General features: G+C 46.2%; 1 protein-coding gene across 1 annotated transcript in view; it reads right to left on the reverse strand.

Annotated features, from left to right (window-relative positions):
• insra (insulin receptor a) overlaps positions 1-17218 on the reverse strand; it is a 44298-nt gene that overhangs the window by 6747 nt on the left and 20333 nt on the right. The window contains exons 3-11 of the mRNA XM_053884437.1: positions 8981-9317; positions 5565-5704; positions 4741-4885; positions 4461-4675; positions 4087-4213; positions 3148-3401; positions 1949-2116; positions 1206-1404; positions 105-391 (exon numbers count right to left, since the gene is read on the reverse strand). Of these exons, the coding sequence (XP_053740412.1) occupies positions 105-391; positions 1206-1404; positions 1949-2116; positions 3148-3401; positions 4087-4213; positions 4461-4675; positions 4741-4885; positions 5565-5704; positions 8981-9317 (1872 nt within the window). The remainder of the gene's footprint in view (positions 1-104; positions 392-1205; positions 1405-1948; positions 2117-3147; positions 3402-4086; positions 4214-4460; positions 4676-4740; positions 4886-5564; positions 5705-8980; positions 9318-17218) is intronic.

Here is a 17218-nt window from a genome sequence, read left to right on the forward strand (position 1 = left end):
CAAAATTAAAACAAAATTTTACAAAAATATCCTCTTCTATCTCATTTTCCTGAGTTTTACACTGCTTGCTTCCTCCTCTAAAAACACTGGTGAGGCCGCCCTACCTTCAGGCATGGTGCGAGCGCTGACGTATGCCGCCATGCTGCAGCGTTTGGGATCCGTTGGGTGGTTGCAGGCTTGGATCTCGATCTGGTAGCTTGTGAAGTGGCGCAGATTAGAGATGACGGTGGACTCTTTGGCCAGCACCGTCACCACCTTCTTGGTGCCTTCCAGAGTCTCCTCGTCCTCGTAGTCTGGGGTTTGCGTGGTGGCTGTGGGTCCTGGGGCGGTGGTGAGGAAGGGGAAGGAGTGGTTGGCGATGCCCATCGCCGAGCGCCGCAGTCTGGAACGTCTGACAACAGAGAGAACCGGTCAGAGCTTGAGCGACACGCATGGTGTCAGGACATGCAGGTGACAATAGTGAGAACAGCGGCAAATATTTGAGCTGTAGTGACTGTAGCAGCACAATGGAGCTCACATTTATGCAACAGTGTTTCCAGTGTCGTCTCATTTAATGGTCTGTTTGTTTTAAAGTGACTCATACGAGCAGCTCGACACCTCTGAGCTTAAAAACATGTTTTCCACTCAAATATTTAGAGCCGTTTGTCCCAGCTGAATGAGCAAGTTAAGAATAAAAACAACCATCGGGCGCCTCTGATCAAAACATTAACCTTTTGGGCACCAGTGTTTTTGCAATGAAATGTTCAACTTTGATATCAGAAATTCCAAAAAGCCATTAGAGATGAAGGCCTACTGTGGAAGAGGAGAGTCTTCAGTGTGTTCCCTCCACCCCTTATTCTTGATACATATTAAAGCATCTGACGCACAAGCAGAAGGCCATTCCATTGCAGTACTAGCATATGTGGCTTTTTCTGCTGTTACTGAAGTACCGTTCGTAATCCACAAGTAGTTGTATAAGGAGTCATGGTAGCAGTTGTGTAGCTTGTTGTTGTGCATGTTGCCGTCGTAGTAGATCTAGTATGGACAAAATCATAGAAGCAGTTTCTGATATTGTTTGAGTACATTCATTAAATTACTACTGACAAAACATAAGTAGTAGTGGGAGTAGTAAAAGGAGCAGGAGTAGTAGTATTAACAGCAGTAATTGTAGTAATGACAGTCGTAGATGCAGCTCTTTGGTGCAGCTCTTTCGTCACCAGACTTACTTGAGCTCAAAGACTTCGTTGTGAAGGTAATTCTCGAAGGTTTTGCGGTACTCGGAGTCCTCCTTCTCTTGCTTCAGCTCCTTCTCAGTCTTGGGGCAGGCGCAGCAGTGCGTCCCCTGGCCCTGCTCCTCCGTCTGATTCCACTTCTGCTCCTCGCTGGTGTCCACCTGCGTCGGCACTCGAGACGGCAACTTCATCCCTGGGGAGGACCAAAAGCCGCCGGGTCAGCTTCCCAGACAAGGATGAGCCGTGACACTGGACCAGAAAGCTCATCCCGCACGACAGCTGAGGCTCAACGTCCTTCACATGGAAAATGACCAGGAAAGACAGGAAATCCCTGCAGACCGTTCAGTCCGGGTCTGTGTTTGTGTGTTGGAAAGTCTGGGGGCACACAGACAGCATTCTGACAGCACCAGTACCGTCCCTTACCAGGGGGCATCAGTCCTGCAGCACATCTGTGTCTCCCTGGACATGTTTCTCCATTAATCCTGATATCTATGATAATCGACGGCAGAATGTCTCATTTTAAACTTGCATAACTCGGACCCAACAGCATCATAATGATGACGTAACTCTGCTTCACTTCACTGTCCCTTCACTGAGTGGCTCTGCCACATGAACAAACCGTTGTGACATCAAACCAGCACCCAGATAAGATCACAAGCTTCGATTGTGCAGGCTCCAGGAAGATTCCCAGCCCTCCTTCAATACGAAACAGGCAAAGAGGAAGTGGATAAAGGCACCTTTTTGACAGTAATCGAACTTGTAGAGCTCGCTGGCTTCGGCCTGGCGCTGGCAGTAGACCATGTAGTGGGTGATGTTGCCATTCGGGTCGTTGGGAGGTTTCCACTTGAGGATGATCTGGGACGAGGAGTTGGATGAGGAAATTGGGTCCAGTGGAACAGAAGGTTCTGGGGAAAGAGGACGACAGAACAGACGCTGCTTCTGAGTAGCTGGTACCAAAGCCACACACCCGGGGTTTGCAATGAGGAACACTAGCTGCTCTGACTCAAACTAATCTTCCCAACCATCTTTAAACAGAGGGCTATATTAATATTAAAGTTTTTATTTTTCCACTTCAATTGATGACAAATACCAATGATTGCAGCGGGCCAGCAGGTGGCAGTAGGCAGACAAAACTCGCTTGCACTACACACACAGTGGGTGAGAAGAAGAAGAAAGCGCCGCAGGTCTTAGTTCAGAACTGTCGTGGATTCCGACTGTAATTGAAAACGTCACCATCCAGCCTTATTCCATTAAACCCGTGAAGATTTCAATGTGATCCATTTTTGGGCTGTGACATGGAGGCTCGGGATAATAAGCGTAGTAAAATATGCTTTAATTTCATATGGAAAATGCATCATGTTGGAAAAAAGTCATTTCAAGCGACTTTTTTGCAAAGAAGCTAACAATAATAGTCTCTTTAAAATCGAGAAGACAACAGGTTGTTTCTCAGGTTTAAAAGATGATCGAGTCATGCAGGCTTCAGAGGGTGGAGAAGGATTGTGGGCCTGCGGTGAACTAACGCCAGGAAATGACTGGCAGCCCAAAGATGTAATTGACAGCTGCTCCAGACGTGATGAAAGCGCACGGCAGCAGGAGAGGCTGCGGGGGACGTCAGACTTAAGGCCAGGAGACACCTAAACTTGAGCTTTGTTGTCAGAGTGCCATTAAGCCGCCCACATTTTTCTGACACTTGTCCGACTGCATTGTCAGACTAGGCTTCATCACCAGCCGGGGACGCGTAATGACAGCTTTGCTCAAGCGACACCGAAGCCAGTTCGGGAGGCTCGACAGGTATGAAGAAAGTGGCCGATGCCAATAGATTTACAGAGATGCAGACGGGGCGAGACTGGAGGGGCAACTCAGACTGGAAGATGAGTGAAGCTGCCAGCAGGTTTGAAATCAAACTGCACTGAACAACGGCAGGAATGAGTCTTACTGGTGGCGTTGGTGCGCACGTAGATGATTTCCGTCTTGGCCCCGTGGACCTGGTGCTCGTCAGAGGTGGAGAGCTGGGTCTTCACCATGATGGCGTACTGGGTCCAGGGCTTGAGCGGCATGATGAGGTAACCGGGTTCCGTCTGCACTCGATCGCTGTCAGAGGTCCGAGGTGGAGCCTCCACATCTGCAATCACCCAGCTGTTGGAGCCACAGGCGTCCTGTCCGTCGAACTCGGTGACGTTCCGAAAAGGCCTGTGCGGGGACACAAGTTCGGGTGAGAAACACATGCCTCTTTTGGAACAAACAACAACAGGTAGCTACATTTCATCTTCAGATTTGAATAAACTTTAAGGACTTGCACTCTTGATCGCCGTGGCAACCTCCAAAGATTATTAGATGATATAACATGATATTATAAGATATCGGTCAGAATGTGCACAATCGACCGAATCAGGATTTCAGCCTCTGAAAAACCACTGGCATATTGAGAGCAAAGCGAAGTATGGAGTCTCAGGGCTCCAGCTGTCCATGTGCCATCAGGACTTGATGTCAGAGGGAAACAGCTGGTTATAATTAGTACATAATAAACTTCTTTATCGGCTCTTCAGAACAATAAAAACAGTGAAATTAAATCAAATAATATCAGATATATTTCCCCATTATGAGGGGCCGTAAAAGGAGAAATTCGATTTTTCAATAAAATTCAAATGAGCTAAGGTTCGCAACAGAAGACATAGTTCATTACTCGAGAAATAAAGCAGACTTGTGAGCAAGTAACAGATTATTGCACGTGGGGCACCAGATGTTGAGGGGTGAAGTACAAACTGCTCTCCTCTGAACCGAATCCGAGGTTCCGTGAAGAGCAGCTGAAAGCAATCACAGGCTGGTCCAGATCCCGGTGGGATGGCTGCTGACTTCTGACTGAAGATTAACTCACGCTTCTTTCCAGAGGACCATGAAGCCCAGCAAGTCCCTGAAATCTGGAGGCCAGAAGGCTTTCCACTTGATCATGATTTTATCGCTCAAGGTCCGGACCTGGGTGAAATTCAACAGTTGGTTCTCACCTGCAGACAGACGGGTGGAAAACAAGAACATGTCAATGGCGGGACATTAAGTTCATGACTTTCTCATATGAAAACAGATCACAGCAGGTCCTCCATTTTAGACCTGTGTGATGAACACAACCTTGTATATTTACATGAATCTTTATCCTTCTGCTTTTTCAATCAAATTGTTTTACTCTTACTTCATAATGGCTCCATGTTTCTGGCTTCAACACCTTAAAAATGCAGTTCACATGGTGAGTCTTACATGAGGCCTGGTCTCCGTTGGTCTTGGATGCAATGTCGTTTTTAACCCGTCTGTCTTTGAGCCCTGTGACCTCCTCCATCTTCCGGATCTCCGACAGGCAAAGCTTGGAGTTGTAGTGGAAATACAAGCGACCTCGTGGAATGGCCAGCTTGTGTTTGGACCAGTCCCACAGCTGCCGCAGGTTTTGGTTGTCCTGGACGTAGAAGGAGTAGCTCCTGAAAGAGACAGAGCCACCTGAATGTAGCGCCAAGAACCAGTTTTGTTGCCCACACCAACTCACCCGTTCTCGAGCTGTTCTCCACGGATGACCCGAAGCTTCCGGAAGAACAGGAGAGACACCAGAGCGTAGGAATGCTGCACCTTCAGGTGGCCGGTGATTTCTTCCAGCTGACCGAGGCTGGCCTCCAGCTCAGCAGCGATGTTGTCTGAAAGAACAAATGCATTTTTTTAATAGGGAAACTAAAAACCTTCACTACAGTCAGACCATTTGTCTTTTACACGTCATGAAGACGAAGCTGAGGACCACATGAAGGAGGCGGACGCAGAAAGACTTGCACTGAAGGAGCCTTCTGAGGGCACTTTTTCCATGAGCTATGTAGCTCTTCGAAAAATTAGAAACTGCCTGCCCTGTTCTCTTCATAGTACTACTGGATTAGGTTCCCAGTTCCTGCAGTGTGAATGCAGACTGGAGTGAATCCAGGAATTCCTGAAGTTAATCCACTCCCACACAACGAAGGTGGCTAGTTCTCATAGCTAGGTTGAACGACAACCCTCATCACATCACTAGAACGGCGCACATGGTCTCCAACATGAGTCAGGAGCTACGCTGGCCTCATCCTCGTGTTACCTAACCCAAGGATTTGACAAGGAGGTCAACAAGGTTGAGTCAACAAGAAATTAAAATGAGCAGAAGCTACGTCGCGCCGCTAAAAGCAGAACATAAGTTGAAATAATAACAATATATTTGCATGTCAGTACTGCAAATCCATGCAAATACATAAGTCAAGAACTTCTATTTTAGTCAACACTAAAACTGTCCTAGATTTAAATCCATGAAAATGTCCACAGTTTTGTTCCTTCTGTTATGCATGAACTTCAACATACTTCCTCCTCTCAGCTTGATGACCAGACTTCCTGTGAGGATGGTGCAACCTCTCAGCGCCTGCAGCGCAGTGACCGAGTCCACTGTTTTGTTCCCGGTGCACACCTTTGGGCACAGTCCGGCACAGGGCTTGCAGACGAGCCTGAGGCATCAAAGAAAAGGAGAGTGACATTGTTATTCCAGAGAACCACACAGTCCAACACGGCAGTCATGCCCACACTTTCCCTGCTGTCTCCACCTCTTCCCACTCTGACTCCTGACCTCCACTGTCCAATGAAGCAACTGCTCTTTTTACTTGATGATGTGTGATGAAGTTTAATCCTCTTTTATTGAGCTGTTTCTTTCATATTACGGTCATTTCAATTTAGTTCTGAGGAAAATCTGGATCCTGAACTCATCCCAAATCATAATAAATTATTCAGTATTTTTTTAAATTAGGTGTTTCAATACACCCTGGTGGTTAATAAACAGACCACCACACAGACAGATGAGGACGGCTTTGAACGCTTTTCTCAACGAGCAAATCAGAAAATGCTGCTCCATTGCACCAACATGACTGGCACTTGGCAGGTTAATATGAAAGAATGGCCACTTTGGTGGGCAGAGCAGAACCTCTTCCCAGGAGCTAACCATACGTGTCGGAGGGTTTCAGCTGGTCAGCAGAAGAAGAAAAAAGTACTGTAGATGGCATGGATTGTGTCGCCCATGTTGCCAATTGAATTGACAAAAAAGTAAAGCAAGGTTTTTTTCAGTTTTATTTCCGTTCCTTGCATCAGTCAAGAGGTGACCGTCTCATAGTCTAGTTGTAAATCATCAATGAAATGCCGGGGATGGGGATGCTTGGGATTCTTACAAGTCTCAGCTGGAAAAGATTGAAGCGTCAGTGAAGATTTGTTTGATGAGCTGTCAGAGAATTTCATTTTCAGAGCTTAGTTTGGAGTCAACAGGAGGAAATGAGCCCTGGGAGAAACCCGAAAACATGGATTCAAATGAAGGGGTTCACCACAGGTCATCAGCCGCCTGAAGCGTTGCTTCAGCTGGATTATCAGCGTATGAGCAGCATGACTCAAAATATTGATTTAGGTGAAGGAGATTTCAGCCATTGTCTGGCAGTCAGCAGTGAAACAGATCATTTCTTTGTTTCAGTCTTTGACTTTCCTGATGAGGGGAACTCGGCCCTCATTTGTCTTCGGCAGCTTGAACAGCAGTAACCCGTGAATGTTCACTATGTAAGCACGTAAATGTGAAGCAGCTTGTTGCCAAAATGGAGTTCATAAGCTTGGCAAACCCTGAGAGGATAAATAAAGGTTAAACACACACGAGGACGCAAACAAACGCAGCGGTGGCAGAACCACTTTTCGACAGTAGTCCATGACAGACCGGCTCCACAGGTCTGACGCGGTCCGACTGCATATCCCGAAGATACCAGCCCAGCAGGGCAGCTGTGATATTCTGAAGCCTTTTCCCAAATATGACCAGGCAGAGTCCAGCAGTGAGTTTAACTTGTGAGCAGTCTGACATCGATATGTGACTCAGTGTAGTGCTGAAACTTGGAAAAGAGCCAGTCCCTGCATAGGCTTCCTGATTTTTGGGTTCACAAACCTGTTAATAGAAGCCTCTTTTAGTGATGATGCAGAGTGGGAGTTAGTTTAAGACTCATCTTGCTTTTACATAAACTCTGCTCATGGATTCATGAACTTTACTACCTTTAGGGAACTTCTATGCTGTGGTATCTCTCTGCATGTAAACGTTCGGTGTTTCCCCACTGAGGGCCGCCCGACCTGGGACATGCCACCAGTGGCTTTAACCCTGCATGGCCCAGATACGGCTCAGGGCATGGGTGGTCCCATGATGGCGCTTGCCCTTGAGCAAGAGTTCCTGGATGAGTGGCTGGTTCCGTGTGAGTGTAAATATGACGGCACTGTTTTAATTCCGTCTTGTTTTATTAAGTTAAGTGCGTGAACTACATGAAAAGAGCTGCATAAACGAGGTTTCATTCACTATATTTTCCTTTATATTGCCATTAAATTTCACTGACTTTACTCTGAATATAATATTCCGATTGTGTATTTTTATGATGAATCATCCATCAGGACGAGTGCTGGTCACATGTGCGGCCTGGTGAGCCAATGAATAGGCCTTTAATGATTTAGTGAGACACGTTGTTGTACCCGTCTGGACGGTCTCCAGAGCGGGCCACATCCATCTGGAAGGACGCTGATGGAGGATCAGGTGCGAGGATTGTAGCTCTGCGTGTGTCTGGCGAAGGTTTGATTTCACACAGTCGGGGGGAACAGATGCTGCCGAGCGAGGTAAGGCGAGGAAGACCGGGTTTCCCTCTCATGGCTCGAATGAAGAATAAGATAAATCAGCCCTTCTCTGATCTTGTTTTCAGCTTTGATATCAAAGTAGGCCGCATCCGTCAACACGGCATGACAGCCAGGTAGTAAATGACCAGTGTATTTCATGAGCACATTTACGAAAGTGGCATCGCTTCTAAAAATTAATTCATACATTTGTTCCCTTCATGATGTCACAGGGGTTACATTATCCACCGGTGCGAGGGAGAAGGGAAGAGCATCAAAGCAGCATAGTGAACGAACAATGTCCTAACACTTCTATTAAAAATTATATTGACCAAGTGAAATAAAAATAAAATATAGAAATGAATAAAGTGTGTCACAAAGCAAAGGAAGTGAAACCAATTTAGTCCCAGTCTTCTTCTTTTCCCTTCAGAGGAGGCCACAGTGGATCATCCTCCTCCATCTCAGCCTGTCCTCTGCTTCCTCTTCTCTCAAACCTCATGTCCTCCTTCACCACCTCCATCAATCTCCTCTTTGGCCTTCCTCTCCACCTTCTGCCTGGCAGTTCCAACCTCAACATCTTCCTACCAATGTACTGTCTCTCTCTCTCTCTCTCTCTCCTCTGTACATGTCCAAACCATCTCCATCTAGCCTCTCCGACTTGGTCTCCTAAACACCTGAGCACATGTGCTGTCCCTCTGATATACTCGTCCCAGTGGTTTTGTCTTTTGTGCACCAGAATTAAGTTCGATCTCACCAATGCAGTAGGTAAGTCATTGAAATGTGAGGATTATGGGACTGCAAAGCTGACACCACCATATTTTTTTTTAAACGATGACACTTCAGTGAGGGTCACCAGAACGTGTAGCAGCTGTATGGCAAGCCAAAATCAGAAACGCAGATGCATCAGGCCTCCAGCTGTTCACTGCTGCTCCTTTGACCTCACCGTCTACAGCATGTCTGTCACTCGAATGTGCAAAACAAGTGTGTGCGTGTGGTCGCAGGATGCTGTCTCACAACCCGATTCATGCAGAAAAACAAGAGAACCCATAAGAGTCTTCGGACTTTCACGAGTCCCAACACTAAAAGTAGAGGCCACCCGCCGACAGACTTACGTGGTGGAGTTCACGGCGGTGAAGCCAGAGGGACACTCGGGGATGCAGGCTCCGTTGTGGATGACGTACTCGTGGCAGTCAGGGTTCCTGCTGAACTCCTTCTCCTGCTTGCATTTGTTGTGAAGCTCCTGGCAGAAGGCGAAGGTGACGCAGCGCCAGCCCTTGTAGGTGTAGTGGTTATCTGGGCAGCGTTCCACACAGGTGCCCTGATGCCGGAGGCCGCGGCAGGCCACGCAGTGACTGGCCGAGTGTGGCTTCAGGCAGCCGCCCAGGCACTGGTCGTGGCAGCACTGGTCGTCTTTGGTACAGGCCCGGTGTTTACACTGAACAGGACACACTGGGAGGCAAAGAAACAACATCCAGTTAGCAAGGGCAGCATGGCTGAGACGTCACACTCACAGAACACATGGAAAGATCTCGGTCGGTGACACAGAATCAACAGCATCTTATATGGACATATGAGTCGCAGCAGGGGAGAAATGGTTCAGTAGCCAGGAGGTATCGAGTCTATCTGCCAGCAGCCCACAAGTATGACGATCGTAAGCTGCTGGCCAGCAACCGCTTGACAACAAACAGACACTTGTCCAGATGGGAAAATGAAAGTGAGAGAGAAGCGGGGAAATTGTAAAGAGGCTTCTAATATTTTCCTGCTGCCACTGAGACACCACTGCTCTTTTACTTTGTTTAGGTTGACTTTCCCTTCGCTGATACAGTTATGAACAGTTCCATAATCGATGATATTCGTTCATCATGACACTTGAGTGGATATAAAAAAAGTATTAGAATGTTTACGATATGCTGAGTTTAACTGTTAAATCATTTCAACATTTGGCATTTGTGATGCAAAAAAACTCAGAGGTGCATTCTAGAGCCTTGCTCAAGAGTGAGGCAACAAATGGGCCTTGAGATTGAAGGGAAAGTTACGCCGATGGTGAAACAATATGAACACTAGAAGTCTGTGTAAACAAGTCAGCACAGGACTATCTGCGAGGAAAACTTTTCATCGGTTGGAGTTGTAAAAATATGATTTAAAGAAAGTAGAAAAGGCTAAAAGAATTACCTATTAAATCACTAGAAAGGGAAAATGACCAGATTTCTATTTCAACCACGTGTATTTTTGTTCACCATGTTTGCCCTCAAGGTCCATCCTCAATGATCCTTTCACAGAAATTTGGACTTTTACAGAATACACGCAACAACACCAGACAATGTTCTATCCTTCTCACAAAAAGTAATTGAGCACGCTCTTCTTTCTAGGAACGGAACGTCACGAGCGCCTGGTGAGCAGGCAGATAAAATAAACACTAACAGAAAGATTCAGCCTCACAAACGCCCTGAAGTTCACTGATGTTTCTGGGTCGAAAACACCCCCGTGGGAGCACAGACTGCAGGCTGGCTGTTTACCCACAAGCCAGTGTGTTTGTGTGTCTCCAATAAGAGCGTGGATCACGTCAGGCTTTGACCTACGGCAGGTATCTGTGTGCAATGCTGCCGCGGTGTCGGACGCAGAGTAAGCCAAAATGGAGGCTGGTGATAGGTAAATAGAGGAGAATGACCCGCCCCCACAGATTAGCTGGCCGTACAGGATTAGGATGGTCTCACAGCCGGGGAGCTCATCTCATGTGTCCACATCTATCCTCACAGTGCTGCGTCAGCACAGGGGGAACGTCTGGTGTTGTCATGATCTTGGTCTGCTGCTTATTGAAATCCTGAGGTATTATGACTACATGGCACAAGTATTTTGAGACACAAGAGTCTGAAGGGTCGATGGAGTCCATTCAGCTTCCAAACAAAGGTGAAGAGCCCAGATTTTATGGTGACATCTTCCACAGCAGGTAAAGGGCCACAAAGGAGCATGTGTCGATGTGAGTCGTGGTCCTCAGACTTGGAGCATCATCAGATCAACAATGAACACGACTGACATGACTTAGTTCCACGTTTGACTTTGTCCTTCCCTAAACTGGCATGTGTTTCACCTCTGATTCATTGTTGATGGTGGTGAGGTCCGTTGAATTCAGTGGAGTGAAGAGGAGACGCTCCAGTCTGCAGCGTAGCTCACACACACACAGACCGGGGCCACGTTATTGGTGGCATGAGCCACGTCCAAACATAGAGAAGTCAAATCAATGGCGCACACATTTCTATCTGCCGCTTGATATTTCCAGGAGGATCACGGTAAAATTTGCAGTGCACTGTGGAGATGTATTTAGAAAAATTAATTTAAATTGTCCACCCACAGGTGGTTAAGTTTCTTTTCTATGGGTTAAGTCTATTGGAATTATTTGCGAGTTCCATTTTTTTCATTTTTTCAGTTGCCGATTTTGCACTTAACTTTGAAATGAACGCTGTGGAACAGAAGCCATATCACAACAAATGAGCAAGTGAGCAGGTCCAGGACAAGTGGATTAGGTCACGCTCGGAGTGGGCCCATGAGTACATTCGAGGCAATGAGTTCTTCGGGTCAAGGGTCACACTGTCTATGATGTTGTTCTTTCATCGGATGGTAAAACAAACAGAGCCATTAAGACGCGCAGGCTTTAAAGTGCGAGACAATGAACTCCAATACAATGTTATTCTTGGTAATAACGTTGACCACGTCCCATGATGTAATTGCCCAAAGCTGCTCGGATTCATTAGTGTTACAAGGTCATTCTTTACATGGTCAAAGCAACACAGACCCCCCTGTCCTCTTGTGGCCTGGGTGCCTGTTGAGTGCGTGGAGGCAGAGGCGAGAAAAGAGGGACTCACAAGGGGACCAGTGTGGGAAAAACAAATGACATAACCGCCTTTATTGCCCCGCTAGTGTGCTCTGTGACTTCAAGAGGGTTGGGGCTGTTTCGCCAAATCCATCATCGCATGAAATGTGGCGACATGTGCTGCCTTAGTTTGCAGTCTAAGCTAAAAAATAAGGCTTTTGCCTCCCTGGAAACCCCACAGACAAGCACAAAGGATTTACTGTGTGCCTCACTGACTCCTGATCCGGCACAGGCGATCCATGCCACGGCATCCACGCAGCAGCAGATCCTCCCTCAGCCTTAGCCAATGTGTCAGCTAGCTGTGGAAGCTAGCCATTCAAAAGGCCTCTCCCTGCTCCCAGTAAGACAGGCAGCGCAGTTTAACCCTTCATGCTCCAATTCACTCGCCCCCAGCCAATCGCACAGCAGCAGCTGCAGCAGAAGTGGAAGGTATGCAGAAGACAGGAGAGCCAGGCCGAACTCGAGAGGCTCTCCCCCGTCTCGCCACTCCTTTGATTTCTCAGGACAAGAAGCTCTTGAGATTTTCTTTATTCTCCTCTTGCAGAAAGCAAGTTGTTCTGAGAAACACGGTGCACTCTGATGCAATGGAACTTGAGCAATGTTGGCGCTGTGCAGAGCATTTCGGAGCCTCAGGAGATGCACCGTGTCTCATCATGTTCACTACTCATTAGACATTTTACCGAGAAGTTTCCTTCCAGATGGAGGTTTTGTGTGAAAGAGCAGGGTGTTTATTGGAAACTAATTTGCTCACATTAACGTTCTTTGAATTGACTTTCAAAGAAAGTTTATGTGAGTAATATGAACAACCCCAGACAAGTCATTTAATGCTGTGAAACCATTCACTACATGTCTCAATATATATCTGTAATAAAGTGTAATTGAAGCATAAACATACCCAAAATAAAAACACTTCAACGGCTTAAAAACATTGAGTGGTTTGCAGCCAAATGCGAAGGAGCTGTGTGAGCATCAGGCCCTTGAAGCCAGAGCTTCGCCTTCCAAAATGGACAATTGTTCTTGAAAACCTGTTCCCTTTTTTCCCTGAAGCTTGAGTGATTCTAAAATAATGATAAAGTTTCTCTTAAAAGTCAACGTGTAAGTTGGATTTGCATATAAACTGGACTTTGTATGCAAGTGGTCTTGGCCTCAGTGAGTAAAAATGGAAAGTTAATGTGGGTCAACCTGTTTTAATGAATGACGTCTCGCAGCCGGCCAGTCATTAGTGCCACCTGAGTGAACAAGGGGGAAGTCCACTTTGATTAAGCGCTAAACAAAACTCTCACTGTCCAACAGTTTTGAACCGACCCATTGTCCATCAGCTGACTGGGCTGTGTTCGCAGAGCAGGGACAAAGAAGGTAGCAGATCCCCGTTATTGTGACCACACTGAAGGAGATAAACTTGTGTCGTATGCGCTTGTCAAAGATGTTTTCAAGGTCTCTACCAGAGGACCTTTGTAAGAGGGGCCACCCCACGCCATCTTTGATCCTTTAGGGAGAGAAGGACGCCAGAGAGAGCGTTTGGGGACACAGCCATTGTTCCTGTCAAGCATGCAAATCTTTCCAGACTTGCCTGGGATCCGATCATTACAAGACTCAGCTTTGGTTTTCTTTGGCTCTAGGGCTCGACAGTTTTGTTTTCTTCAGAGAAAAAGCTTTAAATAAATGTGATATAGGTGACTCAGTTCTGCTGACCTTCAAATGAGAACATACAGTATAGGTGGGATTTAAGGCTCTTAGATCGGAGCCAGTTCTAGTGGACAAAGCTTGACCGCTTCTGTGTCATGTGACACTATGTGTCACTAGCTTCTTCTTGTACGCTCTATGTTGCGGGAGACAGATAGTTTATATGAACTAACAAGCTAAAACATCCTGCTGAACTATGTCCAAGAATAAAATCATGCCAATGAAAGGACATTTCAATGCATTATAATCGTTCTGTTTTCATCAGAGGGTGGGACAAGGGAAATCTATCACTGCCAGGCAGTGAATTTAAAATATTTTCTGGTAGTTTACTTAGGTTTGGTCTCAGGATAAATGTAATTATTCATCCGATACATGCCTTATTTTGCAAAGGGATCATGTGGGCTTTTATGTCTGGATTGACCCTAAAACTCACCCATATGTTACTCATTTAAATCAAGGAAACTATCACTGGTAGCAGTTCTAAAACAAGGTTTGGATCAGAGTCGACCAAACATAAACATCCTACTGACACTCACAGATCAAGTCTACCACGTTACATATTCACTGACTTTTCACGACCTCTTGACGCATTCCACATGAAAGAAGAAAATTGATCTCTCAAACTCTAAGATGTCAACAGAAAACTAAAAACACCGGGGTGGTTGGCAACATTGTACCGGTTCATATCATTCTCTTGGAAGAATCGTTCCAGAGACTCGATTCGCTTGCAGCATGCAGGCATATGTTGGTAAGAGCAGCGTCTGTGTGCTTTTGTTAAGCCCCTTCCACTAACAAGGAGCAAACGTGTGCGCTTCCCTCGCTTCTCTGAAATCCTTACTTTTCACTGACACAGTGTTCAGGGACCGTTCGATCTCTTGACAAGAGGTTTGTGCAAAGTGCAGCAGGATCACATAAAGCACGGGAAATAGTGTCGCAGAAGCTCTTTATCTCATTAGCAGAGGTTCCGCTTGGATGAGGGGCGCAGGACTACACAATGACACGGTCAATCCCTGAAGCCTGAAACGGAAAACAACAACAAACCAGCGCAACCACTGGTCCTGCGTGAGCAGGGAGAATGAACCCCGTCAGCGTGATGCCAGTTTGTGGGTGGGTGGTCAAGAAAGGCTGCCAACAGCGACGGCAAACTTCCACAAAGAAGCATCAAAGTGCGAATCCCAATATCAGTCGGCTAAACCCCATCACGTGGTCCTTACTGAATGGAAACTCGCAGGAGCGTAATCCTTTCTACCTCTTTAAAAACCAGTGACGCTGCAACAACATACTTTGCGGTGTTCCTTTTTATTTGGCAGCAATAACACAACAGCCTCATTTTCAAGTTGAGATCACATTGAGGGAGGAAGATGCCAAAACGGTGCGTGGCAGTGCACAGCGCAGTGATTTAAATTCCAGAGCTGTGACATGGATAGTATTTAGTTTCTAGTGGAAAGTGTATCTTTTCTAAAATCCCCCCCAAAAAATAATGGATAGAACACTGTTGGAACTTTGGTAGGGATCTTCATACTTGCTGAAACACAATATTGACTTGCTCACATGAAGGGGCGTCATAGCTTCACAAATCTTTGCAGGAGGGGTCATTGTTCAATTGCTAAGGTTTTATCACCACCTATATTCAACGTGTAAACTTACTATGGTGCTGTTCCACTCCTCCCCCCCCCAAACAATGGTTTTGTTTAAGAGAACAAAACCATTTTCATCGGCAGTGAACACAACTCTTCGTCTAAGAGGAGTCAGCCGAGGTGGTCCAGGCCCCTAATAAGGATGCCTCCCAGGCATTTCCCGTTGGAGGTTTTCCAGACGTGTCCCACTGGTGGGAGGCCCGGAGGCCCAGTACACGCTGCACAGATTACATAGCTTATCTGACCACGGACTGCCATTCGGGGTCCACGCTCACAAGCTTGAGCGCATGCAAGGAAGAGGGATGATCGAGGGTGAATTGAAAGAATGAAGCAACGCTAAATATAGCCGTTGCATCAGAGCAACACCATCTGCACGAGCAGAGAACTAAACAAGGCGGCTGCATGTGTCGGGTTTCAGACAACAGAAATTAAAAAAAAAAAAGATAAATAAATGATCCCATTTGCATTTTATCCAATGGAGGTCTTCCAAATAAGCAGGCGTATGCTCAGCTTATGTGGGGCCCACTGGTGGTCGAGTGTGTGTGGAGCTGGAAAAACTCTTTGGTCATATTCATCCCTTTATGAACCAATCCAACGCGTCAAGTGCTACATAAACGTGACCTGAAAGATAACGAGAAAGACCTCTGGGTCTGAATTTCCCCGGTAACAACTGGTCGTCCAATTCAGGAGCCGCGGGTCTCGGCTCAGACGACGGTAAACAATTTCATTAGCCGGCCCCCATCCTGCACTAATGGAACAAAAACACACAAACAACATGAAAAAACACTATGTGTTACGCTCAGCGCCGCACGCCAGCCACCAGCTGAAGGCAGGATATCCAGTTTGTCCGTGACTGGAATAGAAATGATGAACATTCAACTCTCATTGATGGGCAATTATAGCGTCTGCTTGACAAGCAGATGACGCACCTCGTGGCTTTGAATCCTCCTCATTTCCTTCCACAGTTCGGCGGTGCTCTCAAATAATACCTCCTCAGGACAAATTTGACAACCTGGCGTGGCATTAAATGCCCGCGTGAGATTTATTCTGACTTAAATAACACCGGCGGCAGTGTTACCTGTTCAGTCGGAAACAACAACAAAATTTCCTCCAATAAGTTAAGACGTTTAAAATAAGCGCAGTCAAGTCACTTTTAATTCTCTCAGAGAATTCTGAATCCTCATGTGACTGTAGACTCGGAATGACGGCTGCCACCGTCGCCTGTCTTCCTCCTCCTCTGGTCCTCTCCACATGTCCAAAACGACCCAACATAAACCTCTCCAGTCACACATCATCTTTCATCTTGACCCTCCACGTCACTTCCAATGATAAGCTTAACTCCATCAAACTCTAATGGAAGAAAATGCATTAGTGAGCGACAGACGTTAACAGGCTCTTCAAAACATTCAGAAGGTCTTGTGAGGACACATCACTGCTGTTGAAAAGAGTCACTCATTACTATTAATAAGCACTTGCATGGCAAACAGTGACACAAACAATTCAGTTTAACGTCAACTTAAATATTAACTGATGGTTTGCTAAAATCTAAAATCTTGAGATGTTTCCTACTGAAACCCACAACTAAAACGCACTGGAACACACTGGCCTGACCACCGGAGACAAAATGAAAATTTCTTAGCAAGGACAAGGCTACCTAAATAATCCAGGTAAAATAGCTTGAGGAAGCCAGAGGCACTGGCAGGAGTCACATTCTTCGGCTCAGCAATCAATCTACAGGCCAAAAGAAACCAAAAACGTGATCGCGTCCCTCTCAGTCCATGTTTTTACTGGGAGACCATTAAGAAATCAAGGCAAGCCAACATTCCTAATACGTGGAAATCACATGAGCGATACAAAATGATGAGGTATTTTGCTTAACTGGATTCCACTCATTCCAATCATGCACACAAGAAAGGAGGGACATTGAAAAACACTGTTCAGACTAAATAAATGGAGAATTAGATGAAGAACGGACATCAACAAATGATGTGAGCTCTTTCATCCCCACAACAGACTGATGACTGAAGGCGCCGCTGGTTTCACACGCCAGCCGACCCAAAGTTTCTTGACTTCTCATCTCCAACAGGACATATTTTCAACGTCAAATTTAAGCACTACCTCCAAAACGGACATAAAAACCAAAGAAAGTTTGTTGGCAGTGC

Source organism: Synchiropus splendidus, chromosome 13, assembly GCF_027744825.2.
Source record: "Synchiropus splendidus isolate RoL2022-P1 chromosome 13, RoL_Sspl_1.0, whole genome shotgun sequence".
NCBI lineage: Eukaryota > Metazoa > Chordata > Actinopteri > Syngnathiformes > Callionymidae > Synchiropus > Synchiropus splendidus.